The 17649-nt window shown below is 51.6% G+C and overlaps 1 protein-coding gene across 5 annotated transcripts in view; it reads right to left on the bottom strand.

Annotated features, from left to right (window-relative positions):
• GATAD2A (GATA zinc finger domain containing 2A) overlaps window positions 1-17649 on the bottom strand; it is a 104493-nt gene that overhangs the window by 6258 nt on the left and 80586 nt on the right. For all 5 annotated transcript variants that reach the window (XM_027587855.2, XM_027587858.2, XM_027587854.2 and 2 more), the window contains 7 exons: window positions 9386-9518; window positions 9132-9263; window positions 7791-7880; window positions 7011-7142; window positions 6347-6514; window positions 4434-4713; window positions 469-767 (listed from right to left, as the gene is read on the bottom strand). In XM_027587855.2, coding sequence (XP_027443656.1) covers window positions 469-767; window positions 4434-4713; window positions 6347-6514; window positions 7011-7142; window positions 7791-7880; window positions 9132-9263; window positions 9386-9518 — 1234 coding nt within the window. The remainder of the gene's footprint in view (window positions 1-468; window positions 768-4433; window positions 4714-6346; window positions 6515-7010; window positions 7143-7790; window positions 7881-9131; window positions 9264-9385; window positions 9519-17649) is intronic.

The following is a 17649-nucleotide window of genomic DNA, read 5'->3' as shown; positions in this document are numbered from 1 at the left end:
CTTCCGAGGACACAAAAAATTGCCAACGGGGTGCTTTGGGTCTACATGGGGTGGGAAAGCAAAGCATTAAAAAAAGCAGCCAAAAAACTTGATTTCAAACTTGCTTCTCTCAATTTAGCTAGAACATTTCTTCCAAATGCCCCTTTTGCATCTCAATGTGGCTTTCAGAAAAGTCCTTTTAGACAAGAAGTACTTGTCAGCCGGAACACTGCACGTGAAAGCTACAAAATCTAAAGAAACTGCAAATTAGTATTTTCACCACCAAAGGCCACCATTAAATGCAATTTAGACACACAGTTAACAACCAGGCAGATGACTGCCCAGTGTGGGACAGAACGTCAGAACATCTTGCTTGCTAGCAACAACTCCCTGCCAACGCAACAAGGCCCCCTCTCCTAGAAGGTGAGGCCGCCCAGCCCACGTTCCCAGGCCACAGGGCCGCAGCTTTGGCTCCCCAAGGACTCTCACCTGCTTTAGCGCGGGGTGTGGGGCAGTGGCAGGCTCAGCCTTGGCCTGTGCGGGGGCGGCACCCTGTTGCAGGAGACGCTGCTCAATCTCCTGCTCTTGCTGCAGAGCCTTCACAAAAGCAGCCTTCAGCCGGCTCGTGTGCTCTACCTTGAGTGCCTTCTTCTGGTTGGATGCCATGCAGTTCTCGCACATGATGGCACCACCCTTCTCCTCCCGCCAACGGCACGTGAAGTCCGTCTTGCACTGCGCACACATGTAGGGCTCCCGGGACAGAACAGCAGCGGCCGACATCCTGCCCGCTGCAGGGAGAGGTAGGTGGACTCATGTCATAGGAATAGGATGCCCCAGAGTCAGAGCCCCTACCATCCCAGGACAGGATGAGGACATGTGACAGATCTGGAGCATTGCCCTGGATTATATGGCCCAGCTGGCATCAGGAAGCCAAATTCTAAGACATTGTTTGGCACACATGTATTGGTGCCAACTGTGTGTGGACACTAGGCCAGCCTTGGGCTTTGGGAAAGGTTTGCTGATAGAAGGTAAGCAGCTTTGGGAAATGCCATGGATTAGGTGCACTGGGTACCAACTCTCAAGAACCTTAGTGCTCTCTAGTGTGCCTGGGCTTCTCAGTTGGCTAGGTGTCTGCCTTCAGCTCAGGTCATGATCCCAGGGTCCTGGGATCAAGCCCCAGGTCGGCCTCCCCGCTCAGCAGGGGAGTCTCTTTCTCAAATAAATAAATAAAATCTTAAAAAGAACAAAAGTATCTCAGATTGGCTCCTCCCGACTGCCTTTCCTACCCTCCCACACCTCCTCACAGTGAAGAGGAAGTAACCCTCCAGGTCCCACCTCACTGTGATAGGCATCCTTGCTAGTGGGCGAGTCAACTAAGGACTGAATTATCCAGCAAGTGCTCCTGCTGACAAGTGTCATACCCAGTGTCTTGTGCATACAAAGGTGTTCGATTCTCACAATAACCTCCTAACAGGGCACCCCACCCTGTTATCTTGAGGAGGAAACCAAGGCTGAGGAGATGAAGTGACTTGCAGAGTCACATGCCAGTCGTGGCAGGGCCAGGACTCACATGTGCTGCCCAGATGAGGGCACATAACTGCTTTGGGTCCTTGGCCCACTTGTCTGAGAAATGGGAACACTGCATTCCCCTCAGTTGGCCATAGGAAGGGTGACTGGGGAAGCCAACTAAAGTACATGCTCAGGCATGGGATCAATATTCTTTTTGTCATTGAAAGTGAAGTAAAAGGGGCGCCTGGGTGGCTCAGACGGTTGAGCGTCTGCCTTCGGCTCAGGTCATGATCCCTGGGTCCTGGGATCAAGTCCCGCATCGGGCTCCCTGCTCCTTGGGAGCCTGCTTCTCCCTCTGTCTCTCTCATGAATAAATAAATAAAATCTTTAAAAAAAAAAAAAAAAAAAGAAAGTGAAGTAAGGAGGGGGTGCCTGGGCGGCCCGGTCAGTTAGGCGTCCGACTCTTGATTTCGGCTCAGGTCATGATCTCGGGGTTGTCAGATTGAGCCCTGCATTGGGCTCTACACTCAGGGCGGAGTCTGCTTGTCCCTCTCCCTCTACTCCTCCTCCTGCTCGCTCATTCTCACACCCTTTCTCTAAAATAAATAAGTAAATAAAATCTTAAAAAAAAAGGAGAGTGAAGTAAGGGGCACTTTTTGCATTTTGTAACTATCTTTTTTGTGTCTAGAGTATTCAAGGGTTTAACTTCCTCTTAATATCAGAGACACTGCTGCCAAGAGACCCTTGGCCTCTCTCTCCAGCCCTGGGGCTGCCCAAGCTGCCCCTGAATGCTGAGGGGCTGGCTGTACAGGATTGGACTGGGGGAGTCCCTCACCCCAGGCCCCCAGCTCCAGGCCCTCACCTACAGCTAACATGCCCTGGTGAAAAGAGCACATAACCTTCCAAACATCCAACCCTAGAAGACACAGTACCTCTTTCTAGGCCCCTGTAGTAGGCAGGACCAACATCAGAGTGGAGACCCTGGTACGAGGCTGCACTTAGTCACCCAGCCTGGGGCTCTGGGAGGTATCAAGGGACACCTCAAAAGGGGCTCAGAGCTTCCTCCCACAGTTAGGTCCTGTTTTGGGCAATACGAGAGGGATACTGACTCCTGATAGAGACAGGCTGATTGGGAAGAGGAGATGCCCAGGGCACCCAGGTACAGATGGGTGGGCACTGTGTCCTGACGGGCCTCCCACCACCCACCCATCCTGCACTGGCCTCATGGCAGCTCTTTTGCCAATATCACTCCATCATAAAGACACCAAAAGGATCCAGACACATCCAAGCCATGTGAGAGCTCACACCCTTCCCTCCTGGGCCTGGCCCCCTGACAAGTGGAAGCCACCATGGCCAATTTTACAGAGGTCAATATTGGTCCTATGTGGCCTCCCACTCTCAGCCTGACCCATGGTCAGTCCTTGATATGGCCCTGCGGTTGGCGAGTATTTTTAAGAGCAATGGGGTTGGATGGGTGGGTGGGTGGGGTACAGTAAGGAAGCTATAAGTAAATTTGAGGTGACCAGCTGGGCATCCTCTGCCCGGGGTCTGGCCCCCAACCAGGTATGGAGGGCTCTACCTCTAAGAGGAACTGGATACAACATCCAAGGATATGATATATACTCTGTGATATATTGACTAAAGAGGGGGAAGAGAGCACTCCCTCTAACACCCTGACACCAAGCAGGCAGAGGGTGCTTTTCCTCTGTACAGGCGCCATTACTGTCACTCCCAAGTCTGTGCTGGTAAGAGCAGCCCTGGGAGGGGTTGGCATGTACCAAGGGACAATTCGAGGTATGTGGTCTGAAGCCTACCAGGCCCTCCCTTGCCCTGGACCAGTTACAGCTCCACCTCCTCCTCAGCTCTGAGCATCTGCTGAGATCATGCAGGGAGAGGATTCAGGCTGGCTACCCAAATAATATCACCACAAACTCAATCTCAGAGCAGAAACATCTTCAAATCGTCTGGTGGAGGCCCCTCAACCTGGCTTCCCACCTCCATTTCCAGTGTTACTTTTGATCGCGACCCTATGTATGCCCTTTTTATCCCTAAAACCTCCTAACATGCAAGTCGTGCTTTCCAAACTGTTACCAAGGAGGGTGATAAAATGAGTCTGGTCCAGGCATGCGTGTCCCTTTCCTACCTTCAGGGCTCAGAGTACTCAAGGCTCTGGGAAGTTCTAGCTGGAGAGACCCATCTGGAAGCAAAGCCTGTCAGCCTCCTGCAAACGTTCCTTCTCATCCCTCTCTGCCTGCCCCGATGTTAGAGAGCAGCAACCCCCTCAGATCATGTGTGCAGGGCCTTGGGCTTCCCCAGGGCCCAGCTCTCAGAAGAGGCCCCAACAAAAGAAGAAAGGTGACTGTGATATGTTTAAGAAGTTATCTAAGGTGATAGATGGGGACCACATTTATTGTGGTGAACACTTAATGACCTATAAAATTGTTAAATCACTATATCATACACCTGAAACTAATGTAACAACATATGGCGACTATACTCCAATAATAAATATTTTCAAAAATGTAAAAACTAATGGGGCACCTGGGTGGCTCAGTTGCTTAAGTGTTAAGTGTACAACTCTTGATTCTGGTTCAGATCATGATCTCAGGATCATGAGACTGAGCCCAGTGTTGGGTATGCTCAGAGCATTAAGTCTGCTTAAGATCTGCCCCCTCCTGCCCGCCCCCCCCACCCCCCCCACCCGGTCCCCAGCCACTGCCACTTCCACTTCTCACAAACGCTTGTGCTCTCAATGAATGAATGAATGTAAAAACTAAAACAAATAAGCAAAAAGTTAAGCCTCACAGAAAGCAGGACTAATAACAAAAGGTCATCCATAAGATGCTCCACCCCAGACAGCTCTCATCATGCAGCAGGCATTGAAAATAACCTATGTAAGAGAAACTTCAGTGGCAAGAGATGAAAATGGCCCCAAGGCCACTCACCTTGGGTCTCTAGCAGGTTCTGCACCACTTCCTCCAGGCCAACCAGGTAGATGAATTCGTTGTTGGCAGCGCTTGGTAGGAAGTTCATCTCCGGGGCAGGGGGCTTGGGAGGGGGGATTTCAAGCAGCGTCTTCTCCAGCTGTTTGCGCAGCGCAAGCTTGGCAGCTGCCTGACGGCTAGCTGGAGAATCAGCAGAAGTGACCACAGAGGCCACGCTGGTGGGGGTGGAGTTGGCCTGAGCAGAGGTGGCTGTCGTCCCTTTCAGCGACGCTGGGGAAGGCTTTTGGGAGATAACAACCTGGTCAGGGTGCTGGGGGTGCCTGATCCCAGTCCAGGATGGCACTGTTGGCTGCACTAATGAGTCTTTAAGGTAGTAACTCCGAGCTGCCTGACATCAGCAAGCCAACAGGCAAAGCAACATTAAACTCATCACCGTATGAAATGACCAATCTTGTAAAACATACTTGTTGAGGTTTAGCTAATATCCAACAACTACACAAATTTACAATCTGTATTCTGTGTTTTGTCACATGAGGACACCTCTGAAGCCATAGCCATTACCACGATCAGGACAGTGGGCAACCCCGCTCAGGCACCCTGGCCACTGTCCCATCACTATGGCCTAGCAGCCTTCCTCCCAGCACAGGTCTAGATGGCTGCCTTCTTCACAGGGGTATGACAGCAGATCACTACAGCACTGGTGGCATTTCCTTCATGAGCACCTTTGTATGTGGTTGTCTGGAGACTCTAACGTTTTACTTACCTCATGTGTCCTCATTGGGGTTATAGGGGAGAACAGCTTTTGGACCAACTCCTGTCCGCCCCTTCTCCCCTGATTTTTGGTGCTCCTATACTACTTTCTTGTCTTCATCTGGACCCCAGTGGCCAATGCTCCATTGTCTCCTTGCTCTAGTTCACCCAGCCCCCAACCCTGTCAAGTGCTTTCCCCAAAACCCAGAGCTGATCCCACCAGTGCACTTTTGTAGGGTTGAGGACCCTTCTGAAAATCTAAGGAAAGCAGCATATGCCACCCCCAGGAAAACACACACACCTGACAACTTGCACACAACACATCATAGGACTCAGGGAGCCCAGAATGGTTTCCTAGGACCCCCATCCTCACAGAGGGTCTCCAGAGCTGAACAGGTCTCCCAACACAGAGGACACCAGCCATCACAGTACCTTGGCCTGGCCTGACTTTAGAAGGCAGGGATGCTCCTCAGAACCCTGCTGGTCAGGCTCTTATCTGAGGGAGGCAGACAAAAATGTACCATGCCAGAGGAATAAGAGAAGCTAATACACCCATCAGCAAAAGCCCCTGCAGACCCAATAATTTTATCTGTCAATAAAGCTCTTGCTTCTAGCCTGGCCACTCACCCAGTCCCATCTTCCTGCCTCTCCTGGGTGGGAACAGACCCACCCCATCTCAGAGGCTCTGTACAGAGGTGAAAGGACTCATGGCTAAGAATAGATGTGCTGGTGCTGTGAGGACATTTGCAGACATGCTCCCTTCATGTGCTCATGGACAGGGAGGAGGGTAGGGAAGGCTCTGGTGCCCCACTCCCCCATCCCAGCCATCTCCAGGCCTCATCCATCCCCCAAAACATGCTGGGTCCCACACGCCCCCCAACCCTTCAGCTCAGGTCTGCACCTCTCCCCTTCTCAATACCTATCCACCTCTGCTAGACCACAGTTCTTAACATAGGACTCCAGCCCATGACTTTTATACCGCGACAGGCCCGGAAGAGCTCCAGTCCAAACCCCCATGGGGCACCCAAGGCCTTGCCTGGCTCTGAGGGAGCAGGCAGGTCACACCATACCACTCTGGAGACCTGACTATGCCTTAGGACTGGGCACCCTTGATGTGTGTGTGGGTCGGGGGTGGGGTTAGATTACATCAGCACAGCCCTCACCTGTGGGATGTTGACAAGCAGACTGGTGTTGGGGACATTGGCGACGCGGATGAGGCCCTGCTGGATGATCCTCTGTCCCTGAATTTGCACACTGGGCACAGATGCCCGGGGAGCCAAGAGGAGCGGCGGCGGCCCCGTGCTGGAATGTTGTCTGATGTTGTGGATTTGCTGTGGGGTGGGACAGGGGACAAGATGGTGAGAGGGATGGGGCGCCTGGGTGGCTCAGTTGGGTAAGTGTCCAACTCTTGATTTCGGCTCAGGTGATGATATCAGAGTCGTAAGACTGAGCCCCACGTCGGGCTTTACACTGGGCATGGAGCTTTAGGATTTTCTCTCTCTCTCCATCTGTCCCCCCACTGCACTCTCTCTCAAAAACAAACAAACAAACAAACAAAACAAAACCCCAAAAAACAAACAGTTTTAAGGCTGAATAACATTCCACTGTATGGATACCTCCCCACACACGCACTCTCTCTTCCATTCTAAAAAAAATAAAAAAAAAAATAAAATAAAATAAATAAAAAGATGATGAGAGGAACAATGGAAGGAGGGAAGGGGTGGGCCCCATAATCCCCAACCTGATGACCAGGAAGGGTTCTTTGTGAGGTGGCTGGTTGGAGTAGCCTGGACACATTCTAACACCCCACAAGCATACCCTGCTCACCTGAGCCCCCCTGACGAGTGGGGGCATGACGACCTGTGAGCTCGCCTGTGGCCCCAGCTTCGAGGACACCTGCTGCCCGCCGCGGACCAGGGGTGGTGGGATGACACTGCCAGGCATTCTTGTTGAAGAGGTCTGTCAACAGCACCAAACCCCAGATTTTAAATGGCTTTTTTTTTTTTTTAAACAAACAGGTTTGCTGTTTTGTAAAGTACATACTTGTTTAAAGGGGGGGGGGGCACTAAAATGTCTATTTACTCTAAGCACAAAAGAACAAAGAACATGGATTACAACAATAGCCATGCAGACTGGACTCACTCAGGAGTGAATTCCACCAACAAGGTAGCACATTTTCACCCACACGACCCCTACCACAGCAGAAGTCCAGCTAACCCGGGCTGGGTGCCACTTTCTTGCTGGTCTGAGGTGAGGGCACAGGCTTGTTTGAGGGAAGGTGGGCCCCTGTTCAGACCTTAGTCTTGTGTCTGGGAGTGGGAGCTCTGGCCATCTCATCCTGTGGGTAGGAGGTCCTGCTGGGTCCCACAAACTTGGGAGTGTCGAAATGAAAAGGAACCTGGCCTGCCTAAATCTTGGTTCTCTCTCCGATTTTGCTAGGAGCAGTCAAAGGAGGAAACCTCTCAGCACTGGCATGATTTGTTCATGATGTCAACAGTGGCCTAAGTAAGTTTGGGCCTCACTCCAATCTAATCATATGGAATGGGCAGCCTTTCACAGGAACTGGATCAGGACTGCTCAGGAGCCTAACACAGAGGGAACACTGACCTGAAGGGATGGCTTGCCAGAAGGAATGTTCTGGGTGCCCCGCACAAGCGGGGGAGGGGTGGTCACGGCACTCCCAGCAGAGCCTGTGGGCTGTAAGAGAGCAGGACATGTGAGAGATGAGGGAGTCGTCAGCCCCACTCCCCTCACACCCAATCCAGACAGAGGAAGGTTGGTTTTCTTCCTCTTCCAAAGGCATCAGGCTCTAAGGTTCTGCTTCCATCCTGCTAAAGTCTGTAGCAGGAATTGACTCGCTTGAAATGGGCAGAGGAGAGATTTTCCAGCACCCCTCACCCCTGGGGATGCTTGACATCACATTATGGTTCAAGAGCAGGTTTTGCCTTCCAGGGTTATGTGAAGGGCTAGTGACGGTGACTGAGGCAAAGGACCCCAGGCCTGAAAAGATTAATCCCAACCTTGGTGACAAACACCAAGTCCAGGCACTTCTTAAAGTAACATATTCCACTAGGTAAGGGACAAGGACAAACTTGGTTCACTCCACTGAGTCTTAAACAACTGGAAAGGAAACAAGTAATAGGCAGACTCTGTCCACTAAGAGATTAATAGATGCCAGGCCATGTCCACTTATTGACATATGTTCAAGTGAGAGCTCAAGCAAAGCCCTAAGTGAGACCAATGAGTATCCTCCTGTCCTGCTCCCTTAAGGGGACTTGTGTTCTATATACTCTGTCAGCTCATACTGCCCAAGACACATTTACTTTCTGGTTTACTGAGATAGTGGTTAAAGTAAAAGGAAGGGTAGCTTTAAAAAACCCAACAAAACAAACCAGACCTTGGTCTACACAGTAACCTGCATTTAGAAGCAGCAAAAGGAGCCTCAGACACCAGGGGAGACAGGAGGAGGAGCCCCAGGAACAGAGACTCTGGGGCCTGGGCAGCACTGCGGCATGCCCCTGCAGCATTAGGGAATCTATCCACAAAACCATGGTAGCCCCTGATGGCCAGCATGGCCCACCCACAGAACAGGAGGCCTCTCTGTAAATGGGTTTGGGAAAGAACTCCTAACCCAGAACTTCCAGCAGCTTCTAAGACATCTGTTTTCTTGATGCTTCCAATCTACAAGTTTTACATACTCAGATCGAGAATATTCTAAACCAAAACGCACTGTAATATCCTCTTACTCTGACTTCCTTTTTGCAAAATCTGTAATTCAAATTTCCATTTCAGACCTTGACCCTTATGCCCCTGAGGAAACTTGTCTGCCTGTGACCAGCTGCTCCTGTTCCTGGCACTGAGGTGGGCCAAGGTAATAAGTTTGGATTTCCGTCTCCTGTTTTAACTGGCTCCTGCTGACTCTTGAGGAGAGAATGGACACACACACACCTTCTGGGCGGTAGTTTCCTTTTGTATTTGACTCTGCCGCAACTTTTTTAATAAAACGAGTTTTGCTTCTTCTAATCGTAACTCTTCTTTCAGTTGCTTAATCATCCTTTCTCGTTCTTCAGGACTGCTTTTCTGCAAGGGCAAGAGAACAAGGGTTGAAAGGGAGAGCCACAGCCGGGGAGCACAGGCCCCACCATCACCATTGGGGGATATTGTCGGGCAGGGTCATCCCCCAACATGGGGACAAGGCTCACCATGAGGGCCTCGGTACTGGTCTCCTTCAAGGCCTCCTTCGTCAGCCCATTCACCCTTGGGCTTGCAGGCTGCTCATTGTCAGAGAGCACAATCACATCAGGAGAGGGGGCTCTTCTCTCAGACTTCATGTCACTGTGGAGCAGGGAAAGCAGGTTGTTACCAGAGTGCCCAGACGCTCTGCCAGACACTGTTCCCCAGGGTCTGGCACGCACACACCACAGATCCCAGATTTAGACAGTCCCAGCAAGGAGGTGGAGAGCATGGCTGCCCCACTCACTCTCCCTAGCCTCTCTCTTTGGGCGTTCTCCCTACCATACACCCAAACTGCCTTCTCTCACTGTACTCACCAAGAGGCACCCAAACCCACAGCTAGGCCCCTAGCCAGGACTATTCTTGGTGCCCACCTCTGTATACCCAGGGCTGAGGACACCTGTGTTCAAGTGTGATATGGCCGTTTTGGAAAATACCGCAGCTCCCTTCTCTACCATGTGGCTCAGTGTCCAATAAAAATGCTCAGCTTGAGGGGCGCCTGGGTGGCTCAGTTGGTTAAGTGCCGACTCTTGATCTCAGCTCAGGTCGTGATCTCGGGGTGATGAGACTGAGCCCTATGTAGGGCTCCATGCTCAGCGCGGAGCCTGCTGGAGATTCTCTCCCTCTGCCCCCTCACTGCTTGCACAGGCATGCATGTGGGCGCGGTCTCTCGCTCTCAAAATAAACAAAATCTCAAAAGAACAACAACAAAAACCAGGATCCTGGGGCTGAGGCAGGGTCTTTCTTGGCCCCTTGTCAGGGCTCCTGTGTGTGACGCTGAGCTTCTACTGTGTTGCTGACCCTACATACAAGGTCCCAGAGACAGTGCTTTGCCCCCAACCAAGCAGCTGTTTGCTGAGGGCCCAATGTAAACTTTCCCTTAAGACCTGGCCTCCACTTGTGTTGAAGAATTAGGATCCTTTTCATCAGTAGGAAAACCAGCAGAGAACCAAACAAACCCACCAGGTGGCACTGTGACCCAGTGAACAAACTCGATAAAGTTAACTGGGAGAAAGAGCTCTAGTTGTCCCACTCCTCCTACTAGACCCCAGCAAAGCAGGGACAGAGTTGTAGATGGAGAACTAGTTTTAATAGCCCACTCAACTGCCTTTTCCATTCCTGGAATGAGCTCTGTCTTTAGGCAAGGATGGGTACTGAGGACCAAATGCTGAGGGTTCATGTTTGCCCCTGGAACTTTCCCCCCAACCAGGGCTCTTCCATCTCTCCTAAAGAGCCACATGGTGGCTACACCTCAATACTCCTAACCTTGATTTGATTTAACCAGTGCAGCTGTTGGTCGAACTCTTCACAAGAGATCAGGGGCCTGGACGAAAAGGTGCCATTTCAAGATATACAGTCTCCTCAGTGGAGTGATTAATCTACATTCTCAAGTCCAGAAACTAGCTGGCTATTTATAAAGTAACCCAGGATGTCACATTCAGGCCTCACCAAACCAAAGACCAATGCAATTTGGGAACCACCACTCATTCTGTATGTCTCCCTGCTAACTGCCCACTCTGCCCAAGATCAACTTTCAAGGTGACCTCAGGGCTCCAACTATCCAGGTTTTCTGGATACAGACACAGATATTGAGGGGTAGTGCAAGGCCCCAGCACACGAGCTGTAGCCACTGGTCCCAGCCCAGGTGAGCTCCCAGGTGGCTGCATGCAGACAGAGCAGCAGCCCAGGCAGAACCATGTCTAGAACTGCAGACTGCAGGCATATCCTGAGCAAGAGTGCACGGAGACGATGGTGATCACTTTTTATCATCTTACTGAGGGCATGCACTTTTTCTGAAGGTTGAGAAGTCTAACAAAACTCAAATCTGCCTGAGGGAAGAGGGCAGGCTGAGGGACCGAGACCATCTGGAGGCTGAAGCTTCCTGAGATGGCTACTCTGACCACAGCACTCCCAGGTCTCATCTTGGCCTGAGAGTAATCAATAACTCATCCAAAAGATGACGTCATCCCCACCCCCATCAATGATCACTCAGCATCCCAGCAGCCAGCAGGGAGTGAATTTCCTGTATGCTAATCAGTCACCAAAAAGTCACGTGACAAAGGCATTTCCCTCCTTCGTCATGTGACCCTTTAACTGTGCCTTCCAACATGAAAACCATGGCAACAGCCAGTTCTAACCGGTTTGTGACACACAGCCTTCATTTTGAGAAGTGAGGTAGGGTTCAGGTGCTGTCAGAAAATGGAGGCACCCAGCTTACCCTGGGGCTGCCCAGCTGCAGGTACTTCCTATGTGGCACCAGAACCACAAGGAACTGTTGGTGTATTACAGGGGCCAGGGCCACCTCTTCCAAACACAGAGAGGCCACCAGCCCCTCTAGCTGCCCACATGGAAAACTTTCCTAAGCTCAATTTTTAAAGTAAAGGTGCTTCAAAAGTCTTCTCAGTACTTTCACGGGGAGTTCTTTTAATTCAGGAGAAAGAACACCCCATCTGACACAGGCTAAAATTACTATGGGCATTCTTTAAAAAAAAATTGTTCTAAATTATAAAACCATTTAGGCAGAAGGACAAAAGCAGAGGAAATCTAGCCCAACATGCCAGGGGGATAGCACTGTGGTCAGGTACACTGCTTTCTTGCTTCAGTCCATGGTGGGCACGTGGGCACCAAGTTTATTTGGAAGCTACATGATTTCAAGGCAAATCCAATAAGCCCATCCTGCCCATCTTGGGGACTCTTGCGTAAAATATTATGATCAAAAGAGATTTTATGTGACCTATGAAAATCCCTGGAAACAGACCATGCTTTTATCAACAAAAACGGTCTCATCACCTCCTCCCCTGTATGCCAGCCCTGGCTAAACACAAAAGTTCTGTCACTTGCTTGGAACTTTCATCAAGTTTCCTAGAGGGAAGGCAGAGATTATATAATCTTAACTCAATGACAGACCCCATGTTCACAGCACCAGGCTACGATCCCAACTGCTCACCAACCAGCAGTGTGTGCAAAGTAAAAATTTAGTGTCCTCCCAGTCCATTCCAGGGGAAACGGCCTCATCAAGAGAACAGAGAAACCATCGTTCTTGGCAGCTGTAACCTTTGCTGTTCTCTGAAAGGGCTTGCCTGATGTATGGGAAAGGGACACTTCGTCCACACTTGTTCACTCACTCACTCGTATTTGCTGAAAACCTACTAAGAAAGCAGGTGCTGTGCCAAGCAGTAGGGATAAATCCCTGGATAAAAGGCAGTTCTGTTCTCAGGATCCATCAGGAGGGACAGACCCCAAACCAGAAGGTGAGGGGCAATAGGGCATATCCACAGGTGGGAATGGACCACCACTTGCCTTGGCTCACTGAACAGCAGGGAAAGCTTTATTTTACTGGAGCTTGAAGAAATGCAGCATCTTGCTACCCCACAGACCTGCTCCATCAAAGACTGCATTTCATAAGATCCCCAAGATTCTTTTTTTTTTTTTTAAGATTTTATTTATTTATTTGAGAAAGAGCACAAGCAGTGGGGAAGGGCAGAGGAAGAAGCAGACTCTCCCCTGAACAGGGAGCCCAATGTGAGGGCTGACCCCAGGATCCCAAGAGATCATGACCCGAGCCAAAGGCAGACGCTCAACTGACCGAGCCACCCCAGAACCCCAATCCCCAAGATTCTTGCACACGCTAGGGAAGCTAAAGAGGACTGTAGGCCCAATGAGGCCTCAGGGCCAGCCTGAGGAGACTGGTATGGCAAGCCACAACCATTCCCTGCCAGAACCCTCTCTCTTCCCCTTATCTGTTGGGCCTGGCTGGGTGGGGAGAGACAGGTAACTACTTACTAGCAGTGTTTAAGGGTGGAGTGGGGGACACTGCTAGACCAAGCACCAGCCTCACCCATTCCTGCAAACACTCACCTTGGCTCCACCAGACCCTCCCCCAGTGTGTTCCTCCACTGGAGCCCATTCACACCTCCCAGGCCAAGCCGATCAACTGGCTTTTCCAGCTCCCAGCCCCTGTACCTCAGGCTCCTACTCACAGATACATCCTGCCTGGGTTCCTCCTGCCTTCACTATGGGTCACTCCATGGAATGAATGTCCCTCCACCACACTCCTGAGGCCCCCATGTAAGCCCCAACTCACACTTCAAGACACAACTTTAAAACCATGTGCCCTCAGAAAGGTCCCTGGCTGGCCTGGTCCTGGCATGCTGGCCCTGGGAGCATGATCAGCACTCCTCTAGTGAACTCATGGGGAACACCCCCACAACATGCATGCCTGAGGAAGCCTTTTTAGCTATGCCTAGTACTGTCCATCATGGGGGGGAGGAATTCAGGGCAGAATTCTGGGGTTCCACTGAAGGGCAGCACAGGCCTGAGCAGAGGCTTCCTTGCCAGCAACCAGCTTATTCACCCTCACTCTAGCAAACTAGTCCAAGGAAAGTACCTTCACCTTTCTACTGGGTCAACGCACCACCCCACAGCCTCCCAGGGTGACACTGTCATTGCCTGTTTGTCAGGCAGGTTCCCCCACCCAAGCTGGGGCTGGACAAGAGGGGCCCAGCCCTGATGTGACACTACAGCCCCAGGAAAGGGGATGATGCCACCCACTTCCCGAGAGCCAGATGGGCAGGAATTTTCCCCTGGTGCCACACTGGCTGGGAACGGGGGACAGGCCACAGGGCCCCCTCCAAAGCCTGTGGCTATGCTCACGAAAGCTCACATAAGTAGGCACTATGAACCAAGCCTGCACACTGGGGGCTTCCCCCACAAAGCCATCTGAAATTCACTTGGTTCTGTCTCTTGTAAGTGAAAAGCCCATGGCAAGACATTCCCCTCTTTGTGCCTCCTACACCAGGATAGGAATTCCTGCCCTGCTGCCCCTCAGGATTGCTGGTGAGTATGACCTCAGTGCTGAGGAGGCCTGCACACCCTAGAAGACCATCAGGGAGGTTCAGGTCCCAATCTTTCCTAAAACAGTAAAGAGATGCTTGCCATGAATGCAAGCCTGGCACAGAGCAGAGAACTGGCCATTGTGGGTTAATATTTTAATATTCTCAAAACCAGGGAGGGCAAGAATGTATCTGTTTTATGAACTGCTCTGTCCCAGCAGCTGAAGCAGGACCTGGCACAGTGGGTGCTCAGGCAACATGGCCGGTGGACATACCCACCTCTTCCTTTTCCTAAGCACCTGGTTCCAGGCTGGGATCTGTGAGTTCATGAGGAATCCAGTGATGCCTGTAGAGACTGACTGATCACTTTGCACATGTGGTGAGCTTTTTCCACGTGCAGATGGCACATTGCTAAAGGATGTGCAAATTCACTTAAAAGGATTTCTGAAGGGGCACCTGGGTGGCTCAGTCAGTTAAGCAGCTGACTCTTGATTTCACCTCAGGTCATGATTTCAGGATCGTGAGACTGAGCCCCGCGTCCAGCTCTGTGCTGAGTGTGGAGCCTGCTTAAAATTCTCTCTCCTTCTGCCCTTCTCTGACCCCCACTTGCTCGGGCACGCTCTCTCTCTCTTAAAAAAGGGATTTCTAGGGGTCCTTGGGTGGCTCAGTCGTTAAGCGTCTGTCTTCGGCTCAGGTCATGATCCTGGGGTCCTGGGATCGAGCCCCGCATCAGGCTCCCTGCTCTGCAGGAAGCCTGCTTCTCCCTTTCCTGCTCCCCCTGCTTGTGTTCCCTCTCACTGTCTCTCTGTCAAATAAATAAAATCTTAAAAGGGGGGGGAGGGGCGCCTGGGTGGCTCAGTCGTTAAGCGTCTGCCTTCAGCTCAGGTTATGATCCCGGGGTCCTGGGATTGAGCCCCGCATCAGGCTCCCTGCTTGGCGGGCAACCTGCTTCTCCCTCTCCCACTCCCCCTGCTTGTGTTCCCTCTCTCACTGTGTCTCTCTCTGTCAAATAAATAAATAAAAAGGGGGGGGCGCCTGGGTGGCTCAGTTGGTTGGGCGACTGCCTTCGGCTCAGGTCATGATCCTGGAGTCCCGGGATCGAGTCCCACATCGGGCTTCCTGCTTGGCGGGGAGTCTTCTCCTCCCTCTGACCCTCCTCCCTCTCGTGCTCTGTCTCTCTCTCTCTCTCACAAATGAATAAAATCTTAAAAAAAAAGTGGGGGGGGAAAGGATTTCTACATTCTGTGTCATTACGTCTGTCTTTTCAAGCAATAGGTCCTTGAAGTGCAACTCCTAACCTATGAGTCAGAACTGTGGTGGATGTTAAGAAGGAGCCCTAATACAGTCAACAAAATCATGTACAGAAGACCACCACACTACACCCTGATGAGACCGCCCATACCTCTCCATGTTCACACATCCATTCAGTCCTGTCCCCAGAACCTGGGCTGGTTTTATGGCTCACTCTGTGAACTACAGGAATGCAGAGGAAGCAATGCTACAAGCTTTTGAGGCAAGGTCACAGAAGCCTTGCAGTTTCCGCTTGAGCCCTGAGAAGGCGTGCTCCGGTGGGGTCTCACACTGTGTTGAGGATGTCAAGTTAGCTGTATGGAAAAAAGGTCAAAGACACACAGAGATGGGCCTAGCCATCTTACGTGAGTGACAAAGCCACTGGGAACATCCAGCCTGGTTGAAAAAGGAATGCAAGGATGAGAGTCTAAGAAGCAGCGTCCAGCTAGGACCATCCGACCAGCAGACAGGACAGACAATGCTACACCAATACATCATCACTTTAAACCACTAAGCTAGCAGGGCTGACAGCCCAGCTCTGCCCCCAGGGAACTATCCTACACCACTGTAACTCCATATTTCTCAGGCTGTCCCCAGCAAGGAGACCCACTCTAGAAATTACCCTGGGACAAAGCAGAGAGAAAGAACATGGGAAAGAAACAGTTTACCCAAGCAACCACCCCAGCTGAACCTCGAAGCCCCCCGAAAGGACCAGCAGTTCTCTGTGCATGAGGGATGGCCATGGCAAATGCAGACTTGAGAGGATACAGAAGCACAGCTCCAGAAAGGCCCGAGACCAGAGCTGCTCAAAAAAGAAAGGAAGTGAACAGAGGGTCCCACAGGAGAGGAGGGGGCCATCTGTGTGTCTGGGAGCCACCACAGCCTCAAGCATTACACTGAGTGGTGTGAATCAAAGCCAGAAAGCAATTCCGCATGCTTTTAATCTAATGAGCATCCCCATTCCAGAAACACTTCCAGAAAAGCCCTACAAGAGAGAAAGATGGTTACCACAACTTCCCAGGTTAGTTCTACCACCTGGGAACATCTCACTGGCCCCTGCACATACCTCTGGGATCTTTCATGGCCATCTGGATATGGGAGCTGCTCACTAGGACCCCTTACTACCACCCCCTCCTTTCCCACGGGGAGCCGTCACTAAAGGACACTTGGTGTGATTAGAAAGGGAGCTCTGCTGCACACAGACCCAGGCTGTCCCCCAAAGCTGAAGACTTGCCTGCCCCAGGGGATGGTAGGCACGGACAGGGGCCTGGTCCCCTCCCCAGACCTCCAGGACCCTGGAGCCCACCTGCTTCCTGCCTGCCTTCAGCCCCTCTTCAACTCCCTGGACTCCCTTCTTGGCATCCATTACCACCTCTCCCAGCCCTGTAACTTGACACTCTGTTGGCTGGGATGTCAAGAGAAAAGCCCTGAGCCTGCTTTGTAGGGGCTGGGAAGTCAGAACACATTTTGCTTCTTGGCCACAGAGGCCATGGAGGTGAGCAGCTGGGGATGAGATTTTTGAAACCCAGCCATCATTCTTCATGGAGACTTAAGGTCCAACTATCACTCTGGGAATCCATTACGGCATACCCTGCCATAGCTACCACTGAACATCTCACATGAGAAGGAGCGCCTGTGGCCAGACTCTGGCCCTGAGAGCCCATCCCCCCTCCAGGGCCCCCAGCACAGAAGAGGGCAGTCCCAAGGCACATGGCCAGAGCAGAAGAGCCCTGTGTTGTCAGCAAGGCCAGGAAGCACTCAGCCTGTCCTGCTGGGGCTCCTTCTAGGAACACAGGAGCCCCCTGGAAGTCACAGCCTGTCCAGGGAGGCCCAGAGGACTTCACTCCAACTCAAACAACAGGGGTCAGTTTCAGAAGCGTGCAGAGTCACCAAAGGCTGTAGAGACAAGGTGAGGATGGGTGAAATAGAGCACTCCCTGGGCCAGAGAAATTAGCTGTGACCCCACATAAAGGCCCCAACACCAAATGGCAATGGGGCAGCCTTTAGGGCCAGCATCCACCCAAGGAGGTCACAGTAGCTTAACCCTGCCAGCAGCCAACATGTCCAGCTAACATCTGATAACACCAGAAAGGCTAAATCCAATTCAGTAT

This window comes from Zalophus californianus, chromosome 1 (genome assembly GCF_009762305.2).
Source record: "Zalophus californianus isolate mZalCal1 chromosome 1, mZalCal1.pri.v2, whole genome shotgun sequence".
NCBI classification, from domain to species: Eukaryota; Metazoa; Chordata; class Mammalia; order Carnivora; family Otariidae; genus Zalophus; species Zalophus californianus.
Note: the sequence above shows the minus strand (reverse complement) of the source record. Positions and strands in the feature narration are given on the sequence as shown.